At 42.8% G+C, this 16,508-nt stretch overlaps 1 protein-coding gene across 2 annotated transcripts in view; it reads left to right on the top strand.

Annotated features, from left to right (window-relative positions):
- The window catches only part of ADGRE3 (adhesion G protein-coupled receptor E3), a 54,433-nt gene extending 38,206 nt beyond the window's left edge, over positions 1–16,227 (top strand). Inside the window, exons 10-16 of one of the 2 annotated variants that reach the window (XM_037818418.1) lie at positions 1,644–1,841; positions 3,838–4,073; positions 5,221–5,287; positions 5,488–5,579; positions 8,438–8,606; positions 12,786–12,893; positions 16,039–16,227. In XM_037818418.1, the coding sequence (XP_037674346.1) occupies positions 1,644–1,841; positions 3,838–4,073; positions 5,221–5,287; positions 5,488–5,579; positions 8,438–8,606; positions 12,786–12,893; positions 16,039–16,047 (879 nt within the window). In that variant the 3' untranslated portion in view covers positions 16,048–16,227. The remainder of the gene's footprint in view (positions 1–1,643; positions 1,842–3,837; positions 4,074–5,220; positions 5,288–5,487; positions 5,580–8,437; positions 8,607–12,785; positions 12,894–16,038) is intronic. The other variant, XM_037818419.1, reaches the window with a different exon arrangement.
- The last annotated feature ends 281 nt before the right edge of the window (positions 16,228–16,508 follow it).

The raw sequence follows: 16,508 nt of genomic DNA, 5'->3' as shown, positions 1-16,508 counted from the left end.
TTGTACACTTTGGAATGATTCATATGTTACATGAATTTCACCTTAATAAAAAAAAAAGTCAGTAGAAGAGGGTATCAGGGTTGAGCATTCCAAGAAGAGGAATCTGTATGTGTAAAGGCCCCGAGGAAAGAACAATCCGACGTGCTCCAGAAAGAAGTGTGGACAGAGCAGAGCAAATGAGAGAAAGTGAAATGAGACGAGATTGGAGAGATACGATATGAACCCATTGCAAAGCAAATGGGAAGACAGTGGGGGATTTTCATCAGGGATGTTACATGTGTACATCATTAGAAATCCCTCTGGCTCCTGGGTCAGGAACAGACTGTGGACCAGCAAGAGTGGCCCCAGAGAGAGATGACGGTGGCTGGGTTTCACGGTAGCAGCAGAGGTGGTGACAGGGGGTCAGACCGGGCACTTACCCAAGAGACGGGGTCAGAGGAACTTATGATGACCTTGGCAGGCGATGACACATCGGCTTTCGTCCCAGCCATCCCTATCCCACTCCCAAAGAACTGTTGGTGGGAAGCTCTGAATTCTCTTATTACATAGGGCAGTAGGAGTGCCAAAAGGAAGTTAAAAGCATAAACTGCTTTTTTTTACTCATCATAACATTTATGAACTCCATCTATGGAGCTGGGCATTGCCTTGGTTCTCCTTTTTGAAGGTGGAGTTACTTTTTTAAACAGCTTTGTTGAGATATAATTCATATACCATTCAATTCACCCACTTAAAGTGCACAGCTCAATGGTTTTTAGCATATTCATAGAGCTGTGCAGCCATCACGACAGTCAATTTTAGAACATTTTCATCACTTTCAAAAGAAACCCCCTTCAGTGTAAATCTCCCTGGCATGCAGGATATGACTCCCGGGGATGAATCTGGATCTGACATCACGGGATTGAGAACATCTTCTTGACCAAAAAGGGGATGCAAAATGAAACGAAATGAAATTTTAGTGGCTGAGAGATAAAAAAATGGAGACAAGAGGTCACTCTGGTGGGCATTCTTATGCACTATATAAATAATCCTTTTAAGGTCTTAATGTATTGGAATAGCTAGAAGTAAACACTTGGAACTATCAAACTCCAACCCAGTAGCCTAGACTCTTGAAGACAATTGTATAGCAATGTAGCTTACAAGGGATGACGGTGTGATTGTGAAAATCTTGTGGATCACACTCCCTTTATCCAGTGTATGGATGGAAGAGTAGAAAAATGGGGACAAAAAACTTAATGAAAAATGGGGGGGGGGTGATTTGGGTGTTCTTTTTTACCTTTTTTTTTTTATTCTTATTTTCGCTTTTTCTGGTACAAGGAAAATGTTCAAAAAATAAATTGGGGAGATGAATGCACAACTATATGATGGTGCTGTGAACAACTGATTGTACGCTTTGGGTGATTGTATGGTATGTGAATATATCTCAATAAAATTGAATTAAAAAAAAATACCCTTTTAGATATTACTCCAGTATCTCCCCCCACCCCCAACTTTAAAGAGTGCAAATGTTAATCTGTCAGATGTTTCCCACACTCTGTTCCCGGGCTTCATTCTTGTGTTTGCGTTGTCCCAGTCCCAAGGAGGGGGAGAGCCACAATCCCAGAGCAGGAAAGACTGACTGTGAGCTCCTCTTTGCCGGGTCCCAGGAGGAAGATCCCGTGCTGACCGTGATCACCTACGTGGGGCTGGGGCTTTCCCTGCTGTGCCTCTTCCTGGCAGCCCTCACCTTCCTCCTCTGCAAAGCCATCCACAACACCAGCACCTCACTCCACCTGCAGCTCTCCATCTGCCTCTTCTTTGCCCACCTCCTGTTCCTCACAGCCATCGACCGAACGGAGCCCAAGGTACCTGCAGGGTCCCAAAGACCTCCCTGCGCTGCCCAGGGGCTGCTGGGCTCACAGAGCCTTGCTGGGTGTGAACCCTAAGACAACGGCCCTTAGGCCCCAGGGGAGGTTGGAAAGGGCGGTGCCGGGGTGGGCAGGGCTTGCGTTCACTATTAACTGCCTTTGCTTTTTTTTTTTTAGTTCAAAATATTTTTTATTGTGATAAAATACGTAATATAAACTTCACCATTGTAAGCATTTTAAAGAGTACAATTCAGCGGCATTGATTACATTCATGACGTTTGTGCAACTAGCACCATGATCCAGTTCTGGAACATTCTCATCACCCCCAAAAGGAAACCCCTCCCACCTCCCCAGCCTGGTCACTTTCCACTCCCCCCCCCCACTTCACTCTGCTCTGGCCATACTTCTTTCTGGAACAATTAGGCTGTTCTCTCCTTAGGAACTTTACAGGGACAGTTTGTCTTCTCGAAATGCTCTTCCCCAAGAACTTCTACTCAGTCTTTTTTAAATTATTGAGTTAAAACTCACACAACATAAAATTAGCTATTTGAAAGCACGCAATTCAGTGGCATTTAGTGCATTCACAGTTTTGTGAAACCATCAACTCTATCTAGTTCCAGAACATTCTCATCACCCCAAAAGAAGGAAACCCCATATCCATTGGCTGTCACTGCTCCCCCCAGCCCCTGGCGACCACATCACTTTCGGTCTCTATGGATTTACCGAGTCTGGATATTTCATATAAGTGGAATCACAGTATCTGTGTCTTTCCTGCTGACTTAATGTCTTCAAGGTTCATCCACATGGTAGTGTAGATCAGGACTTCACTCTTATTGTGGCTGAATAATATGCTGTCGTGTGGATGGAGCACATTTTGTTCCCATTCGTTCCACACTTTGTCCATCCATTCATCCTTCAATGGACACTTGGGTGGTTTCCACCTTTTGGCCACTGTGAATGTGCTGATATGAACACTCACGTCCAAGTTTTTGTTTAAACACCTGTTTTCAGTACTTTGGAGAATGTATCTAGGAGTGAAACTTCTGTTTCACAACTTTTCAAAAACTGCCAAACTCTTCTGCCTTTACTTTTTAAAAAGCATATAATTTTTTGATTAGAGAAATTGTAGGTTTACAGGAAGATCATGCAGAAAATACAGAGTTCCCATATACCCCCCTATTATTAACACTTTGCATTTGTGTGGTACCTTTTTGAAACTGGTGAAAGAATATTATCATCATTGTACTATTAATTGTAGCCCATAGTTTATATTAGGGTTCATTGTTTGTGTTGTACAGTCCTATGGGTTTTTAAGATTTTTATTCTAGTAACCTATATACAACCTGAAATTTCCCCTTTTAACCACATTCAAATATATAATTCAGTGCTGTTAATTATGTTCATAATATTGTGCCACCGTCACCACCATCCATTACCAAATTTTTTCCATCACCCCAAACAAATTCTGTACCAGTTAACCATTAATTCCCCATTCCCTACCCCTACCCTGCTGCCTTTACTTTTAAAAGATTACTCAGTCTGTGTATAGGTATATAGTTTATACAGTGTGACCATGTGATTGTGAAAACCTTGTGGCTCACACTCCCTTTGTCCAGTGTATGGACAGATGAGTAGAAAAATGGGGACAAAAACTAAATGAATAATAAGAAGGGATGGGTTGTTTTGGGTTTTCTTTTCTACTTTTATTTTATTCTTCTTTTTATTAATTTTGGGGGGTAATGAAAATGTTCAAAAATTGATTGTGTTGATGAATGCACAACTATATGATGATACTGTGAACAATTGATTGTATACTTTGAATGACTATATGATATTTGACTTTATCTCAATAAAATTGCAAGGGAAAAAAAGAACAGAAAGATAGCTCAGTCTAATATGAGGCAGTCTGAACTCAACGCCAGTGCTGAGGAAAGGTCCAGGGGCCACCCTTCACCCCGTAACCTTGCCCTGGTGGCTCTGGCTGCACCCCCAGGTGTTGTGCGCCGTCGTTGCTGGTGCCCTGCACTTCCTCTACCTGGCCTCCTTCACCTGGATGCTGTTGGAAGGCCTGCACCTCTTCCTCACGGCGCGGAACCTGGCGGTGGTCAATTACTCCAGCACGAACCGGCTCATCAAATGGCTTATGTTCCCCGTGGGCTATGGAGTCCCGGCTGTGATTGTGGCCATTTCCGCAGCGTCCAGGGCTCACCTGTATGGAACACCTGAGCGGTAAGCTGTGCTCCCTCCCTGGGCCGTGGACAGTTATATTTCCTTAAAGCTTTTTGGAGTGGTGGTGTTCCTGTTTGCTAATGCTGCCATTTTGCAAAATACCAGAAATGGATTGGCTTTTATAAAGGGGGTTTATTTGGTTAAAAAGTTACAGTCTTAAGGCCAGAAATTGCCCATGGTAAGGCATCAACAATAGGGTACCTTCACTGGAGGATGGCCATTGGCGTCCAGAAAACCTCTGTTAACTAGGAAGGCAGGTGGTGGCATCTGCTTGCTCCCAGGTTGTGTTTCAAAATGGTGTTCTCCAAAGTGTTGCTCTTGGGGTGTTTTGTCCTCTCTTAGCTGCAGCTGCTCCAAATGTCATTCTCAGTTGCTCTTGGGGTGTTTGTCCTCTCTTAGCTTCTCAGGAGCAAAAGGACTGCTTTCAAAGGCCACTCCAAAATGTCTCTATAAGCTGCAGCTCCTCTCTCAGCTCCTGTGTGCTCTTCAAAGTGTCCCTCTTGGCTGTAGCAAGCTCGCGCCTTCTGTCTGAGCTTATATAGTGCTCCAGTAAACTAATCAAGGCCCATGCTGAATGGGCAGGGCCACATCTCCGTGGAAATTATTCAATCAGAGTTATCACCTGCAGTTGGGTGGGTCGCATCTCCATGGAAACACTCAATCAAAGAATTACAATCTAATCAGTGCTAATATGCCTGTCCACACAAGATTGCATCAAAGATAATGCATTCTGGGGACATAATACATTCAAACTGGCACAGATGTTATAGATGATGATTGGGACGTATACATCAAATCCACTCTACATTCCCCTCTATAACAGCTATAGCCCTGTTCCCAGGAATGCAGGGTCTGGTGGCGCTAGGAGCTTGGGTTTGGAGGGAAAGTTCTGCAGTTAGACACTAGCTATGAAAAGGGGCATAATGGTTGCCCCAACCTCACCATACTGGTGTGAAAATTCAACAGGAATGTCCTTGTAAAATAGTTAACATAATGCCAATACGTGGTGGGGCACACTCAAAGTCTTGATTGTCATTGGCTGATATTTTCAGGAGGAGTGATCCTGTATTAGGAAAGATGTCACTTCATGTTCATTTCATGTGCTTTTGCTGATCTCTCTTTGCATCTTTTTTCCTTTTTTTCCCAGCTGCTGGCTCCAGCTGGAGCAGGGATTCATCTGGGGTTTCCTTGGCCCCGTCTGTGCCATTATCTGTGTAAGTATGTGGATCCAACATTCTCTACTGAAGGAGAAGTGCTGGGTGTGAGACAGCATGAGGAACATACATTTTCTCGGTTCCATGGTTTGATTTTCCACCTGCTACCAATTCAAATCCATGCACAAGAAGGTGGGAGTTGTGTGCAGGGTGGTACATATTTTAACTTGCATTCTGTACCGTCTGTGTCGTTCCTGTAGGCAAATTTAGTGTTTTTTCTCTTGGTCCTTTGGATTTTGAAAAGGAAACTTTCCTCCCTCAACAGCGAAGTGTCAACCATCCAGAACGTAAGGTGAGATGGAACAAATGGTACTTCCCACTCCCTTTTTCTCCACCCACCTTCCTACACTTCCATCCTGCGTATGTAGCTACACATACACATGACAACCAGATTCCAGGGACTAGCAAGGCTACTGTAATCTCGCACTGTCATTATTACTATAGGGTACAAAAAAAGGATCCAAAAAAGAGTGAAATAGAATTCAGAGGTGAGCACTGCATGGTGGGGAAGCTCTGCTCCACAGACTAGTGCAGGGACTCAGGTTCTTTCTATTGCATTGCTCCTGCAACCCCTAGGAAGCTGTTCTTGTCTGTGTCCCGTCCATGGGGAGCCCGTGACATGGAAGTTGCACATTTCACATCCCATTGGCTAGATCTTGGTCACATGGCCACCCAACTGCAAGGAATGCTGGGAAATGTAGTCTCTAGCTGAGCAGCAATGTGCCATGATAAAACTTTCAAAAGTGGGAAGGAAATGTAACACTAAAAAGAAGAAGAGGAAAAGTGCAAAACAAGCAGTTTCTGTGCCACAACACTAAACACATACAGGAGTGCCCTTTTTTCCTAAAGATAACCAGTTCAGGTTTGATAAGCCATCAGTTACTGACAGCTTAAATTCTACAGAAATCCTAAGAATTGAGCTGCTGAAGAATATGCCCATAAAACTGTACCCTCTCCCACCAATAGGGACCAATTTAGCTAATTGTAACAAATTTAAACGTATGTCTCCAGTTGTGTGTAATAGGCTGAAGAATAATTTAGATTGAAATATAATTTTGTATAATCTTTTCCCTCAAAAGTTTGATCTTTGAGTATTTTTTTATTTTGCAGCATCCATTTTAATTTGAACATATCTTTATTGTTGTTATTATGCTTTACATTTTAATTGCAAAAATACAACATACTTATTGAATTTTTTGGAACATTTTTCGAAATATACAAAGTAGAAAGTGAAATTGGCCAATGCTCCCTTTTTCTGCTCTTTCCACTTCCCAGGGATGCCAGAATTAACAAACTGTATAACATGTATGATATTTTTCCAGATCTTTTTCTGTTAATTTTCTGTAGCACAGACACAAATAAAATAAGATCATGCTATACAAATTGTTCCTCAACTAGCCTTTCTCATTTATGTATTGCTATATTAATAAATTAAGGATATATATTCTGTAAGTAAGATGGCCATGCATCTTAGTTTGCCTGAGATACTCCCAGTTTATGATGGTTAACCCACTGCAATTGTTAATAGCACCCGTTTTGACCCTGTCTATAAATGATTTAGAGAAAGAGATAAAGAGCTCCCAGTTTTAGAATACTTTGCATACATGCAGTACTAATTTTGTTCCAGATACTGTCTTTTTAATTTCTAGGACTGCTTTAACAAAGTACCAGAAACTGAATGGCTTAAAGCAACACAAATTTATAGTCTCTCAGTTCCAGGGGCTAGAAGTCCAAAATTTGTAGGGGAGAATTCTTCCTTGCCTCTTTCTAGACTGTGGTAAGTTTTCAGCAATCCTTGGGCTTTGATCTCAGCCTCAGTTGTCACAGAGCCATCTCCCCAGTGTCCAATTCTCCCCTTTCTATAAAGACAAGGATAAGGGTCCATCCCAATCCAGTTTGACCACGTTGTCCAAGACACCATTTCCAAATAAGTTCCCATTCTTGGGACTGGGAGTTAGGACTTCAACAAGTCTTTTTGGGGGACAAAAATTCAACCCTTAGGACTTGAACATATGTTTTTTGGGGGGAACCCAATTCAACCCATAACACTGTCCTAAGTACTTTACATATCATAAGTTCTCATTTAATCTTCACGGCAATCCTACCCTAAGATGAGGGCACTGACGTACAGAAAGGTAAAGGAAGCACAGGTGCCAGGGCTCGGATTCATTTTTTTTTTTTACCTTAAACAATGGAAATTTATTAGCTTGCAAGCTTAGAGTATTGAGGCCATGAAAATGTCCAAATCAAGCCATCACCAAAGCAGTGCTTTCCCTTTGGAGACTAGCTGCTGGCAATCCTCGGCTCCTCTGCCACGTGGAAAGGCGTACTGAAGCTTTGCCTGGGGTCTCTCCCCTCCCTTCCAGGTTTTGTTGCTTTTATCTTCTTTCTTCCATGGCTTTTTCTCTCTGTATTCATCTTGTTTATTTTTTATTTTTTTTCAAATCTTCATTTTATTGAGATATATTCACATACCACGCAGTCATACAAAACAAATCGCACTTTCACAGTACCATTACATAGTTGTACATTCGTCACCCAAATCAATCCCTGACACCTTCATTAGCACACACACAAAAATAACAAGAATAATAATTAAAGTGAAAAAGAGCAATTGAAGTAAAAAAGAACACTGGGTGCCTTTGTCTGTTTCCTTCCCCTATTTTTCTACTCATCCATCCGTAAACTAGACAAAGTGGAGTGTGGTCCTTATGGCTTTCCCAATCCCATTGTCACCCCTCATAAGCTACATTTTTATACAACTGTCTTCGAGATTCATGGGTTCTGGGTTGTAGTTTGATAGTTTCAGGTATCTACCACCAGCTACCCCAATTCTTTAGAAACTAAAAAGGGTTGTCTAAAGTGTGCATAAGAGTGCCCACCAGAGTGACCTCTCGGCTCCTTTTGGAATCTCTCTGCCACTCAAGCTTATTTCATTTCCTTTCACATCCCCCTTTTGGTCAAGAAGATGTTCTCCGTCCCACGATGCTGGGTCTACATTCCTCCCCGGGAGTCATATTCCACGTTGCAGGGCTTGGATTTAAACCTAGGAAGTCTAGCTCCAGAGCCTTCAGGGTTGACAACCACATGACAGGACTGTCCACGTCCAATAACTAGCTTTTTAAAATAAACATTGCTGACTCTTCTCAGGATGCTCACTCTCAAAGCGACAGCTCAGCTCTTCATCCTGGGCTGCACGTGGGGACTGGGCATGCTGCAGGTGGGATCAGCCGCCTGCGTCATGGCGTACCTCTTCACCATCATCAATAGCCTTCAGGGTTTCTTCATCTTCCTGGTCTACTGCCTCCTAAGCCAGCAGGTAAGTGTTGTCTCCTTTATTTATTGTGGGTTTTTTTAATTAAATTCAGTTTTATTGAGATACATTTATATACCATACAGTCATCCATGGTGTACAATCAGCTGTTCACAGCACCATCATATAGTTGTGCATTCATCACCCCAAGCTATTTTTGAACATTTTCCTTACAACAGAAAGAATCAGAATCAGAATAAAAAATAAAAATAAAAAAGAACACCCAAATCATCCCACCCTATTTTTCATGTAGTTTTTGTCCCCATTTTTCTACTCATGCATCCATACACTGGATAACGGGAGTGTGATCCACAAGGTTTTCACAATCACACTGTCCCCTTGTAAGCTACATTGTCATACAATAGTTTTCAAGGGTGAAGGCTACTGGGTTGGAGTTCAGTAGTTTCAGATATTTACTTCTACCTATTCCAGTTATTTATTGTGTTTTAAACTTAAGAAAAATTTGGAGGTACACAGTTTAATGAACATTTAAATCCGGGCTCTCTAAACTTCCATATCAGTTGTAATCAGTGGATAAAAACTCTACCTATTCTTTCTCTAAGATGCTATTGATTGTAAGATACAACATCCCTTTATTAAGCACTTTCATAAAATAAAGAGTTGTTGTATCAAGGAAATATGTTTTCCTTCAAGCATTCCCACCTGTAATAGTTAGCTATAGCTAGGTAGCATGTAACTTCAAAATCTCAGTGGTTTAAACAACAAATACTTCCTTTTCTCATTCTTGAGCCTGCAGTTTGGTTGGGGTTCAGCTGATCTTGGCTGGGCTGGGCTCGGCTTGGCTCCACGAAACAGATCGGGGTTTAGCTCTGCTCCCTGGGACTCACCCTGAGGCAAAGGCAGAAGGGGGAACACCTCCCAGGGTGTGTTCTTCTCCTGACAAGGGCAGAAGCACAAGGAGGCAAGCAGTGCCGGCAAGACCATCTCAAGCTTCTGGTTGCATCACCTCTGCTGCTTTCCACGTGTTGGTAGAGTCTCCTACCAATATGTTTTAACAGTTCTACAGCGAAAATCACAATAAGCTAATTTTTCCCATCTTATTGAGTACAATTTTAATGTACAAAAAGTTTAAAGAATGATACAGTAAATACCTATATACCCATTACCTATATTCCATAATTAATATTGTGCTATATTTTCTTTATCACGTATCTATGCATCTATCTATCCCTCCATCCATCCATTCAACTATCTCATTGTAAACAAGTGTGGCTATGTTCAGCTAAGGAACAGTATACACAATTCTTCTAAGTGCGTTTATACCCTTGGGTGAACACAATGCAAAAGACCTATATGTGCTCTTCCCTTGTTTTTCTCAGCTCCTGAGGCACTTCACAGTGTGAAATTTTAGTCTGGAAAGACATGCATTTTTATTCACTGCAGTTGCTAAAGGCAGACCAATTCATTTGTCTGCAGCTGAACAAAAGAATAGTGGTATGCCCCAGGACTCAGAAATGATAGCAGCTTTGAAATTGTTGAGCTAAGCTTCCAATGTGATGCCTTCCTAAGGCACACTCAGATTATTTGGACTGCATGCTGGCTGTAGATTCAACTCCTCAGCAAAATGCAGCTCTACTGTGTGCTGTTGAACTACGCTGACGTATCTCTACCTAGATTTAGTTAAATTATACTACCTCCACACAACAACCATTAAAAATAATGTTGTGCTGTTGTAAATGATGGACTATAGCTAGTAGTACAATTATTAAAATGTTCTTTCATATGTTGTAACAAATGGACCACACTAATGCAAGATGTTAGTAGTAGGGTGGTTTATGGGAACTCTGTATTTTATGTATGATTTTTCTGTAAACCTACAACTTCTCTATTAAAAAAAAAATGTTGTAAAAGACTGAAAGCACAATGAAGCTGGGATCCATGTGGTCCAGGTCAGGGGGATACAAAGGCACAAAAGTAAACCTAATCCAGCAACCAGAAGAAATACAGAATCAGTCAAGCTCTTTACTTGCCCTTCTCCAACATCACGAAGGGAACACATAGTCCAGGCATCCTGTTTCCTTTCACAGCAATTTCCTTCTCCCTCATAGCTGCTCTAGTCCCCTTTCTTCAAGATTTTCCCCAAAATCCTACTTCAGCTTCAGCTTCCTCTTATTCCTTTACCCCTTCACTCTTTATCCCCTTCTTTCTCTCTCTCTCTCTCCCTCCCTCTGTCTCTATCCCTATCTCCCTCCCTCTCTCTCTTGTCTCTCCCTCCCTCCCTCCCTCTCTCTCTCCCTTCTCTCTGTCTCCCTATCTCCTTCCCTCTCTCTCTCTCCCTATCTCTCTTTCTCTCCCTCCCTCTCTCTCTCTCTCCCCCATCTCTCTCTCTCTCATCCTATCTCTCTCTCTCCCTCCCTCCCTCTCTCTCTCTCCCTACCTCTCTCCATCTCTCTCTCTCTCCCTATCTCTCTCTCCCTCCCTCCCTCCATCTTTCTCCCTTCTCTCTCTCTCCCTATCTCCCTCCCTGTCTCTCTCTCTCTCCCCATCTCTCTCTCCCCCATCTCTCTCTCTCCCCCATCTCTCTCTCTCTCTCCTCTCTCTCTCTATCTCCCTCCCTCCCTCTCTCTCCCTGTCTCTTTCTCTCCCTCCCTCCCTCTCTCTCCCTTCTCTCTCTCTCTCTCCCTATCTCTCTCTCTCTCTCTCTCCCTATCTCTCTCTCTCTCTCTCCCCCATCTCTCTCTCCCTCCCTCCCTCTGTCTTTCTCCCTTCTCTCTCTCTGTCTTTCTCCCTTCTCTCTCTCTCCCTATCTCTCTCTCTCTCCCCCATCTCTCTCTCCCTCCCTGTCTCTCTCTCTCTCCCTTCTCTCTCTCTCCCTATCTCCCTCTCTGTCTCTCTCGCTCTCACTCTCCCTCTCTCTCTCTCCCCTCCTCCTCCTCCTCTCTCCTCTCTCCCCACTTCTCCTCCTTCCCTCCATTCCTCTCCCTCTTTTCCTCACTCTACATCCAAGATCCCAAAGAACCAAACTAGGAAAGGCAGAAAAACTCCTCAGAGGAAGGGAAGAAACTGAGCTGGTAGAACAGACACTCCCTAGAGGGGAAGGGGCCAGCACAGGCTTGGAACATTATCCTCATTTTTGTCCAGGCACAAGAATATTTTATGACTGGAAGGATATTCACATATTCTTAACTGAAAAAGCAAGGTACAAAACATTACCCAGAAAGGTTCCATTTTGCTTATAAAATGTATATAAACATTTATTCCTTATGTTATTGTTGTGCATTTGTTTACAAGTGGGAGCGTATGGCATACAACGGTGGTTCTCGATCAGGGACAGTGTTGCCTCCTAGGGACATTTGGTGATGTCCAGAGACATTTTTAGTTGTCACAACTGGAGGATGCTACTGGCATCTACTGGGATGAAGCCAGGGATGCTGCTAAACATCCTGCAATGCCCAAGACAGCCTCCCACTGCAAAGAACTACACATTCCAAAATGTCAGTGGTGCAAAGGCTGGGAAACCATGGTGTAACAGGTAACTGTCAATGGCCCATCCATACCCCTTTAGCATCCACCTCTGCACATCCAAGGTTTATTGCAAAACCCTGTGTTTCTGCCTCTGGAGTTCTTACTGTCTGCAGGACATGCTTGGCCCATGCACTGAGCAAGCTCGTGGTGCCAGAGATTAATGGCCCCTGAGACCAGCCCTCAACCAATGGCTGGTGGGAGTTGGTGGTTAAATACCCCACCTCCCTCACCCTGGGGTAGAATGACCCTGAGGTGCGTGTCTTCTGCTGCCTCCCAGAACTCCCCAGTGGAACTAAGCCCCAGTTTCCCACAGTGGGAAACAGGCTTTACTTCCTGCCTTCCCTTTCCTGTCTCACTTCCCCCACTGCCCTGCTGATTTTTCCTGAGATTACCCTCCAGATACACTCCTTACATTCAAACCCTCATCATAGGGTCAGCTTCTGGGTAATCCCAAACCAAAACAAATGGAAGGACACCACCGAAACATTATCAGTGGTTTTTGCTAAGTTGAGGAATTGTGTGACTTCTATTTTCTTCCTTTTGCAAATGCATATTGTGTAAATTTTCTACAACAAACATATATTCTGTATTATGAAAAAGTGTTTTAATGATGTCTCTATCCTTTTTCCAAGTCACTGGCTTCTCTCCTCTTCACCTATGTTAATGAAAACCATTCCAGTTTTTCCTTTAATGTTTCAGGTCTGGAAACAATACCAAAAGTGGTTTACAGTGAACATAAAATCAAAATCTGAGGCTGAGACTCACACACTTTCCAGCAAGTTTGGCCCAGACTCAAAACCCAGTGAGGTGAGAGGATTTGTGTCCTGTTCTAATGTTTCACACCCTTGAAACCCCAAACTTCCTCTCTTTGTTTTAGTACAAGCTCCCTTTCGTGGAGGGTAGAGGGAAGTGTTGTAGTCCAAATAACCCAGCTTGCATTCTTCATTCTCAATACATTGTTCTTCATTTACTCTCCCCTCCTCACTAACAGTGCTTGAGCTGGCTTTTGAATGTGCTTTTGCCTTGCAAAGGCGCATGGGAAAGATATCACTGTCAAAATCTGAGCTGAACAGAGACAGCTGCGCTGAGCTGTCAGGTGTTGGAGTATCTGATTAAGACGACAAGCAAAACTGAAAGTAGCCGTCAAACCCTTAGCCCCTGCAATAGTATGAGCAAGAGGTTAAACTGGAGAAAGCATTGACTTCCCCCACCCCATTCCATTTTTCTCCATACAACGATGCCACTGAGTGAGGGTCTGATAGAGAAGGACTGATGTGGGAATTATCTCACTGCTGAAGGATCCCCAAATGAAAGGATCTTGGCATTTTATGGACCCAGGAGCCAGGGAGATAGGAGAGCTAGTATTTTCAAGCTCTCCCACTCCTCTTCCTGCTAAAGAGATCTCAACAGAGGTGCCCAGAGAAAGCTTCAGTTTGAAGCCCCCTGATAGGGACGTGCCTGGGATAGGAATGCGGATATGCATAAAAACATGGACTGCCGTCTTTAGAGACAGCAATGCATTGCCCATGCACCCGGTTTGGTGTGGGGAGAACAGCTTTCCCCCCACGAGGCCCACTGGGTAAAAGCCTTTCTAACACACAGGATTTTAGCCAGGAGCTGGACTCCTCAATCACCAGCACTACATGGTGTCCATTGAAAGTAGAGTTCTTTGGGGGAGATTTACAAGCGTAGAAATAGCAGTGTCATCATCTGCCCAATTCCTACTATCCCATAGAGAGATGGGGGTGAGCCCAGCAGAGTTGGTGAACACAGTGGAATGAGCTCCAAGAGATGAACACAGCCCCAGATGGTCTACATACTTATAGGAAAAGAGAACAGGAAATAATGGGACCTTTCCAATGAAGGAAATTACCCTATTAGATAGAGGAAACCTCTGGAACTGGGTGGCTGGTGTTCTCTGCTCTTGCAGTGAGCTGACTCAAGCTCAGTGCCCAAGGATTGAACTTTCAACACCATAGTTCTCCCTTATTTGCCGTTTTGGGAAGACGAGAGAACATACCTCTAAGAAGGTAGGTCTGGATGAGCAAGATGGGCTCCAAAACTCTAAATCCATAAAATCCCCTCCTTGTCTTGTTTGGTTCATGCCTCCCATGTGAACACCCACCACATCTACTAAGCAAAGAATCTTAAAATATGGTGTTTTTTTAAGTTAAACTAAACTGAGAAATTTCTGATAAATCATCTTCTAAATTTCTTGAGATAATGTGTGATTTTCCTCAGCAGTGAAAAATCCATATTAAGGTCACCAAAGAAACTTTGTCTCTTATTTGAAGAAGGGGCTGGTGAATTAATTATAAATCTTTCCACAAGGTCCCAGAGGAAAAGGGACCAGGAAAAAAGTCTTAGTGCATGTCAGGTAATTGGAAAAATTTTGATGAATATTAGGCTTACTCATTCCCAATAAGGGTAAAATTGTGGTCAATGCTGACAATCAACTGTAGCCTATAAATAAAAGTTTCCAGATAACCCAGAATAATTTCCAAAAGCTGCCGGGCCTCCAATGACTGGTTCCCAACAAGAAAATACGGAAACATTTCTTGATTACTTAACATTGCGGACACTGGATGAATGTATCTTTGAAAAGAGAAAATATAAAATAAAAACAATGAGCCTCCTTTAAGAAGTATATCAACTTTAAAAGAATCTGTTAAGCTTGTGTTTTTCTAGGCACAGGGTGTGAGTAAAGAGTTAACAAAATCCTTTCCCTTTCTCTATGAGCAAGTCTGATCTTGTGTTAACTTTCTGGCTCTGTTCTCCTGGAAGCTTGGTAAAGATGGAAGGTCGTATGTGTAGCCAGGCAATATTGCTTATCGTAAAAGTCATGCTTGGCTGGGGTATTAGTTAGGGTTCTCTAGGGAAACAGAATCAACAAGAGATATTTAAATATAAGATTTTATAAAAAGGTCTCATGCAACTGTGGTGATGCATGAGTCCAAATTCCGTAGGGCAGGCAGCAAACTGGCAACTCCAATGAAGGTGTTCAATGAACTACTCGGGCAGCAAACTGGCAACTCTGATGAAAGTGTTCAATGACCTCCTCAGGAAATGCTTCACTGGCTACCCGAAGAAGAAGTGAAGGTCCTCTGTCTCGTTTAAAAGTCTTCAACTGATTGGATTAAATCCAGCTGATTGCATTCTCTCATTGTGGAAGACACGCCCTTCATTGATGTAATCAGTCACAGCTGCAGCCAATTGACTGATGACTTAATAAACCAGCTTTCTAGTTTATTAACCAACCACAAATTTCCTTGCAGTAACAGGCCAGTGCTTGCTTGACCAGACACCTGGGTAGCATCACCTGGCCAAGTTGACACATGAACCCAACCATCACAGCGGGTAAATTGCTCCATGGACAGAGAGTTCTATGAGTGAACCATAAACAGCTAGAAGGTAGTCATAGCTTTGGACTTGCTCTATACACTGATTCTTGTAACTAGGCATGGTCCTTGCCAGAAGGATCAGAAGCTATACCCATGGGCTTCCATAGGAGATGTTGGTTCCCATATGGAGCTTGAACTTCTAAACCAGGCTCTAACTTGTGGGGGACAAAGAGAATATTTGTTGAGCTCTACAATGTGTCAAGCACTTTGCTAAGCAATGGGCAAACAAAAGGGGCAAGACCAGTACTCTCCCTGCTTTTCATAGCAAAATAAAACATTCAGGGTTCTGAAATTCGGGGGTGAGATACTATGTCTGAAAATCTTTCGAAGGGAAGAAGTCTTCCTTCTAGATTGTTGAGAAGTCCTTTGACTCTAAGCTAAAGAAGACCACACATGCCCTAAGATTCTAAAATGCTGGAAGACTGTGCCATCCCTGCTGCTAGATGGAGCTCTCTGGCTCTCATCCTATTCTTTCTGTTTTTTTCTCCAATTTTATCCTTACATCCACCTTTAATCTAAATATCTTTGGGGGGGGGATTTTTTTTATTTAGGACAACTGAAGAGAAAATATTAAAACCAGAACATTCAACCCCATGGATCTGGCTGTCAACATGAAGAATCAAGTTGAGGACAGAGACGCTTGTTGTATATATATATATATGTTGCCTTTAGGGAAAATGTTTAACCTTTACTTCCTGACATGTTTGCTCTGCATAATAAGCTCTCAATAAATGTGTGTTGAATTGGATTTCTCTTCATGGTGATCTATTTGGCCAATGCTTGTCCCTGTATACCCAACTCATGACCATTGCAAACACTTATTTACTTTTTTGTAACTGAGGAGTCCCCTTCCAGGGCCTTTCCTCCAGTTCTCCCTCTCATCTTTTATAAACCTGCTCTTTAAACTCATTCATCCCCTCAAACCATGAGCTCCTCCCAAACCGTCTGCTTCCTCCTGGCTTTGCCTCTTTTCTTTTGTTTAAGCAGTTTTATTGAGACATATTTACACACCATACAATCC

This window comes from Choloepus didactylus, chromosome 25 (assembly GCF_015220235.1).
Source record: "Choloepus didactylus isolate mChoDid1 chromosome 25, mChoDid1.pri, whole genome shotgun sequence".
Lineage (NCBI taxonomy): Eukaryota > Metazoa > Chordata > Mammalia > Pilosa > Megalonychidae > Choloepus > Choloepus didactylus.
The sequence above is the reverse complement of the archived record's forward strand: the minus strand, read 5'-3'. Positions and strand labels throughout refer to the sequence as shown.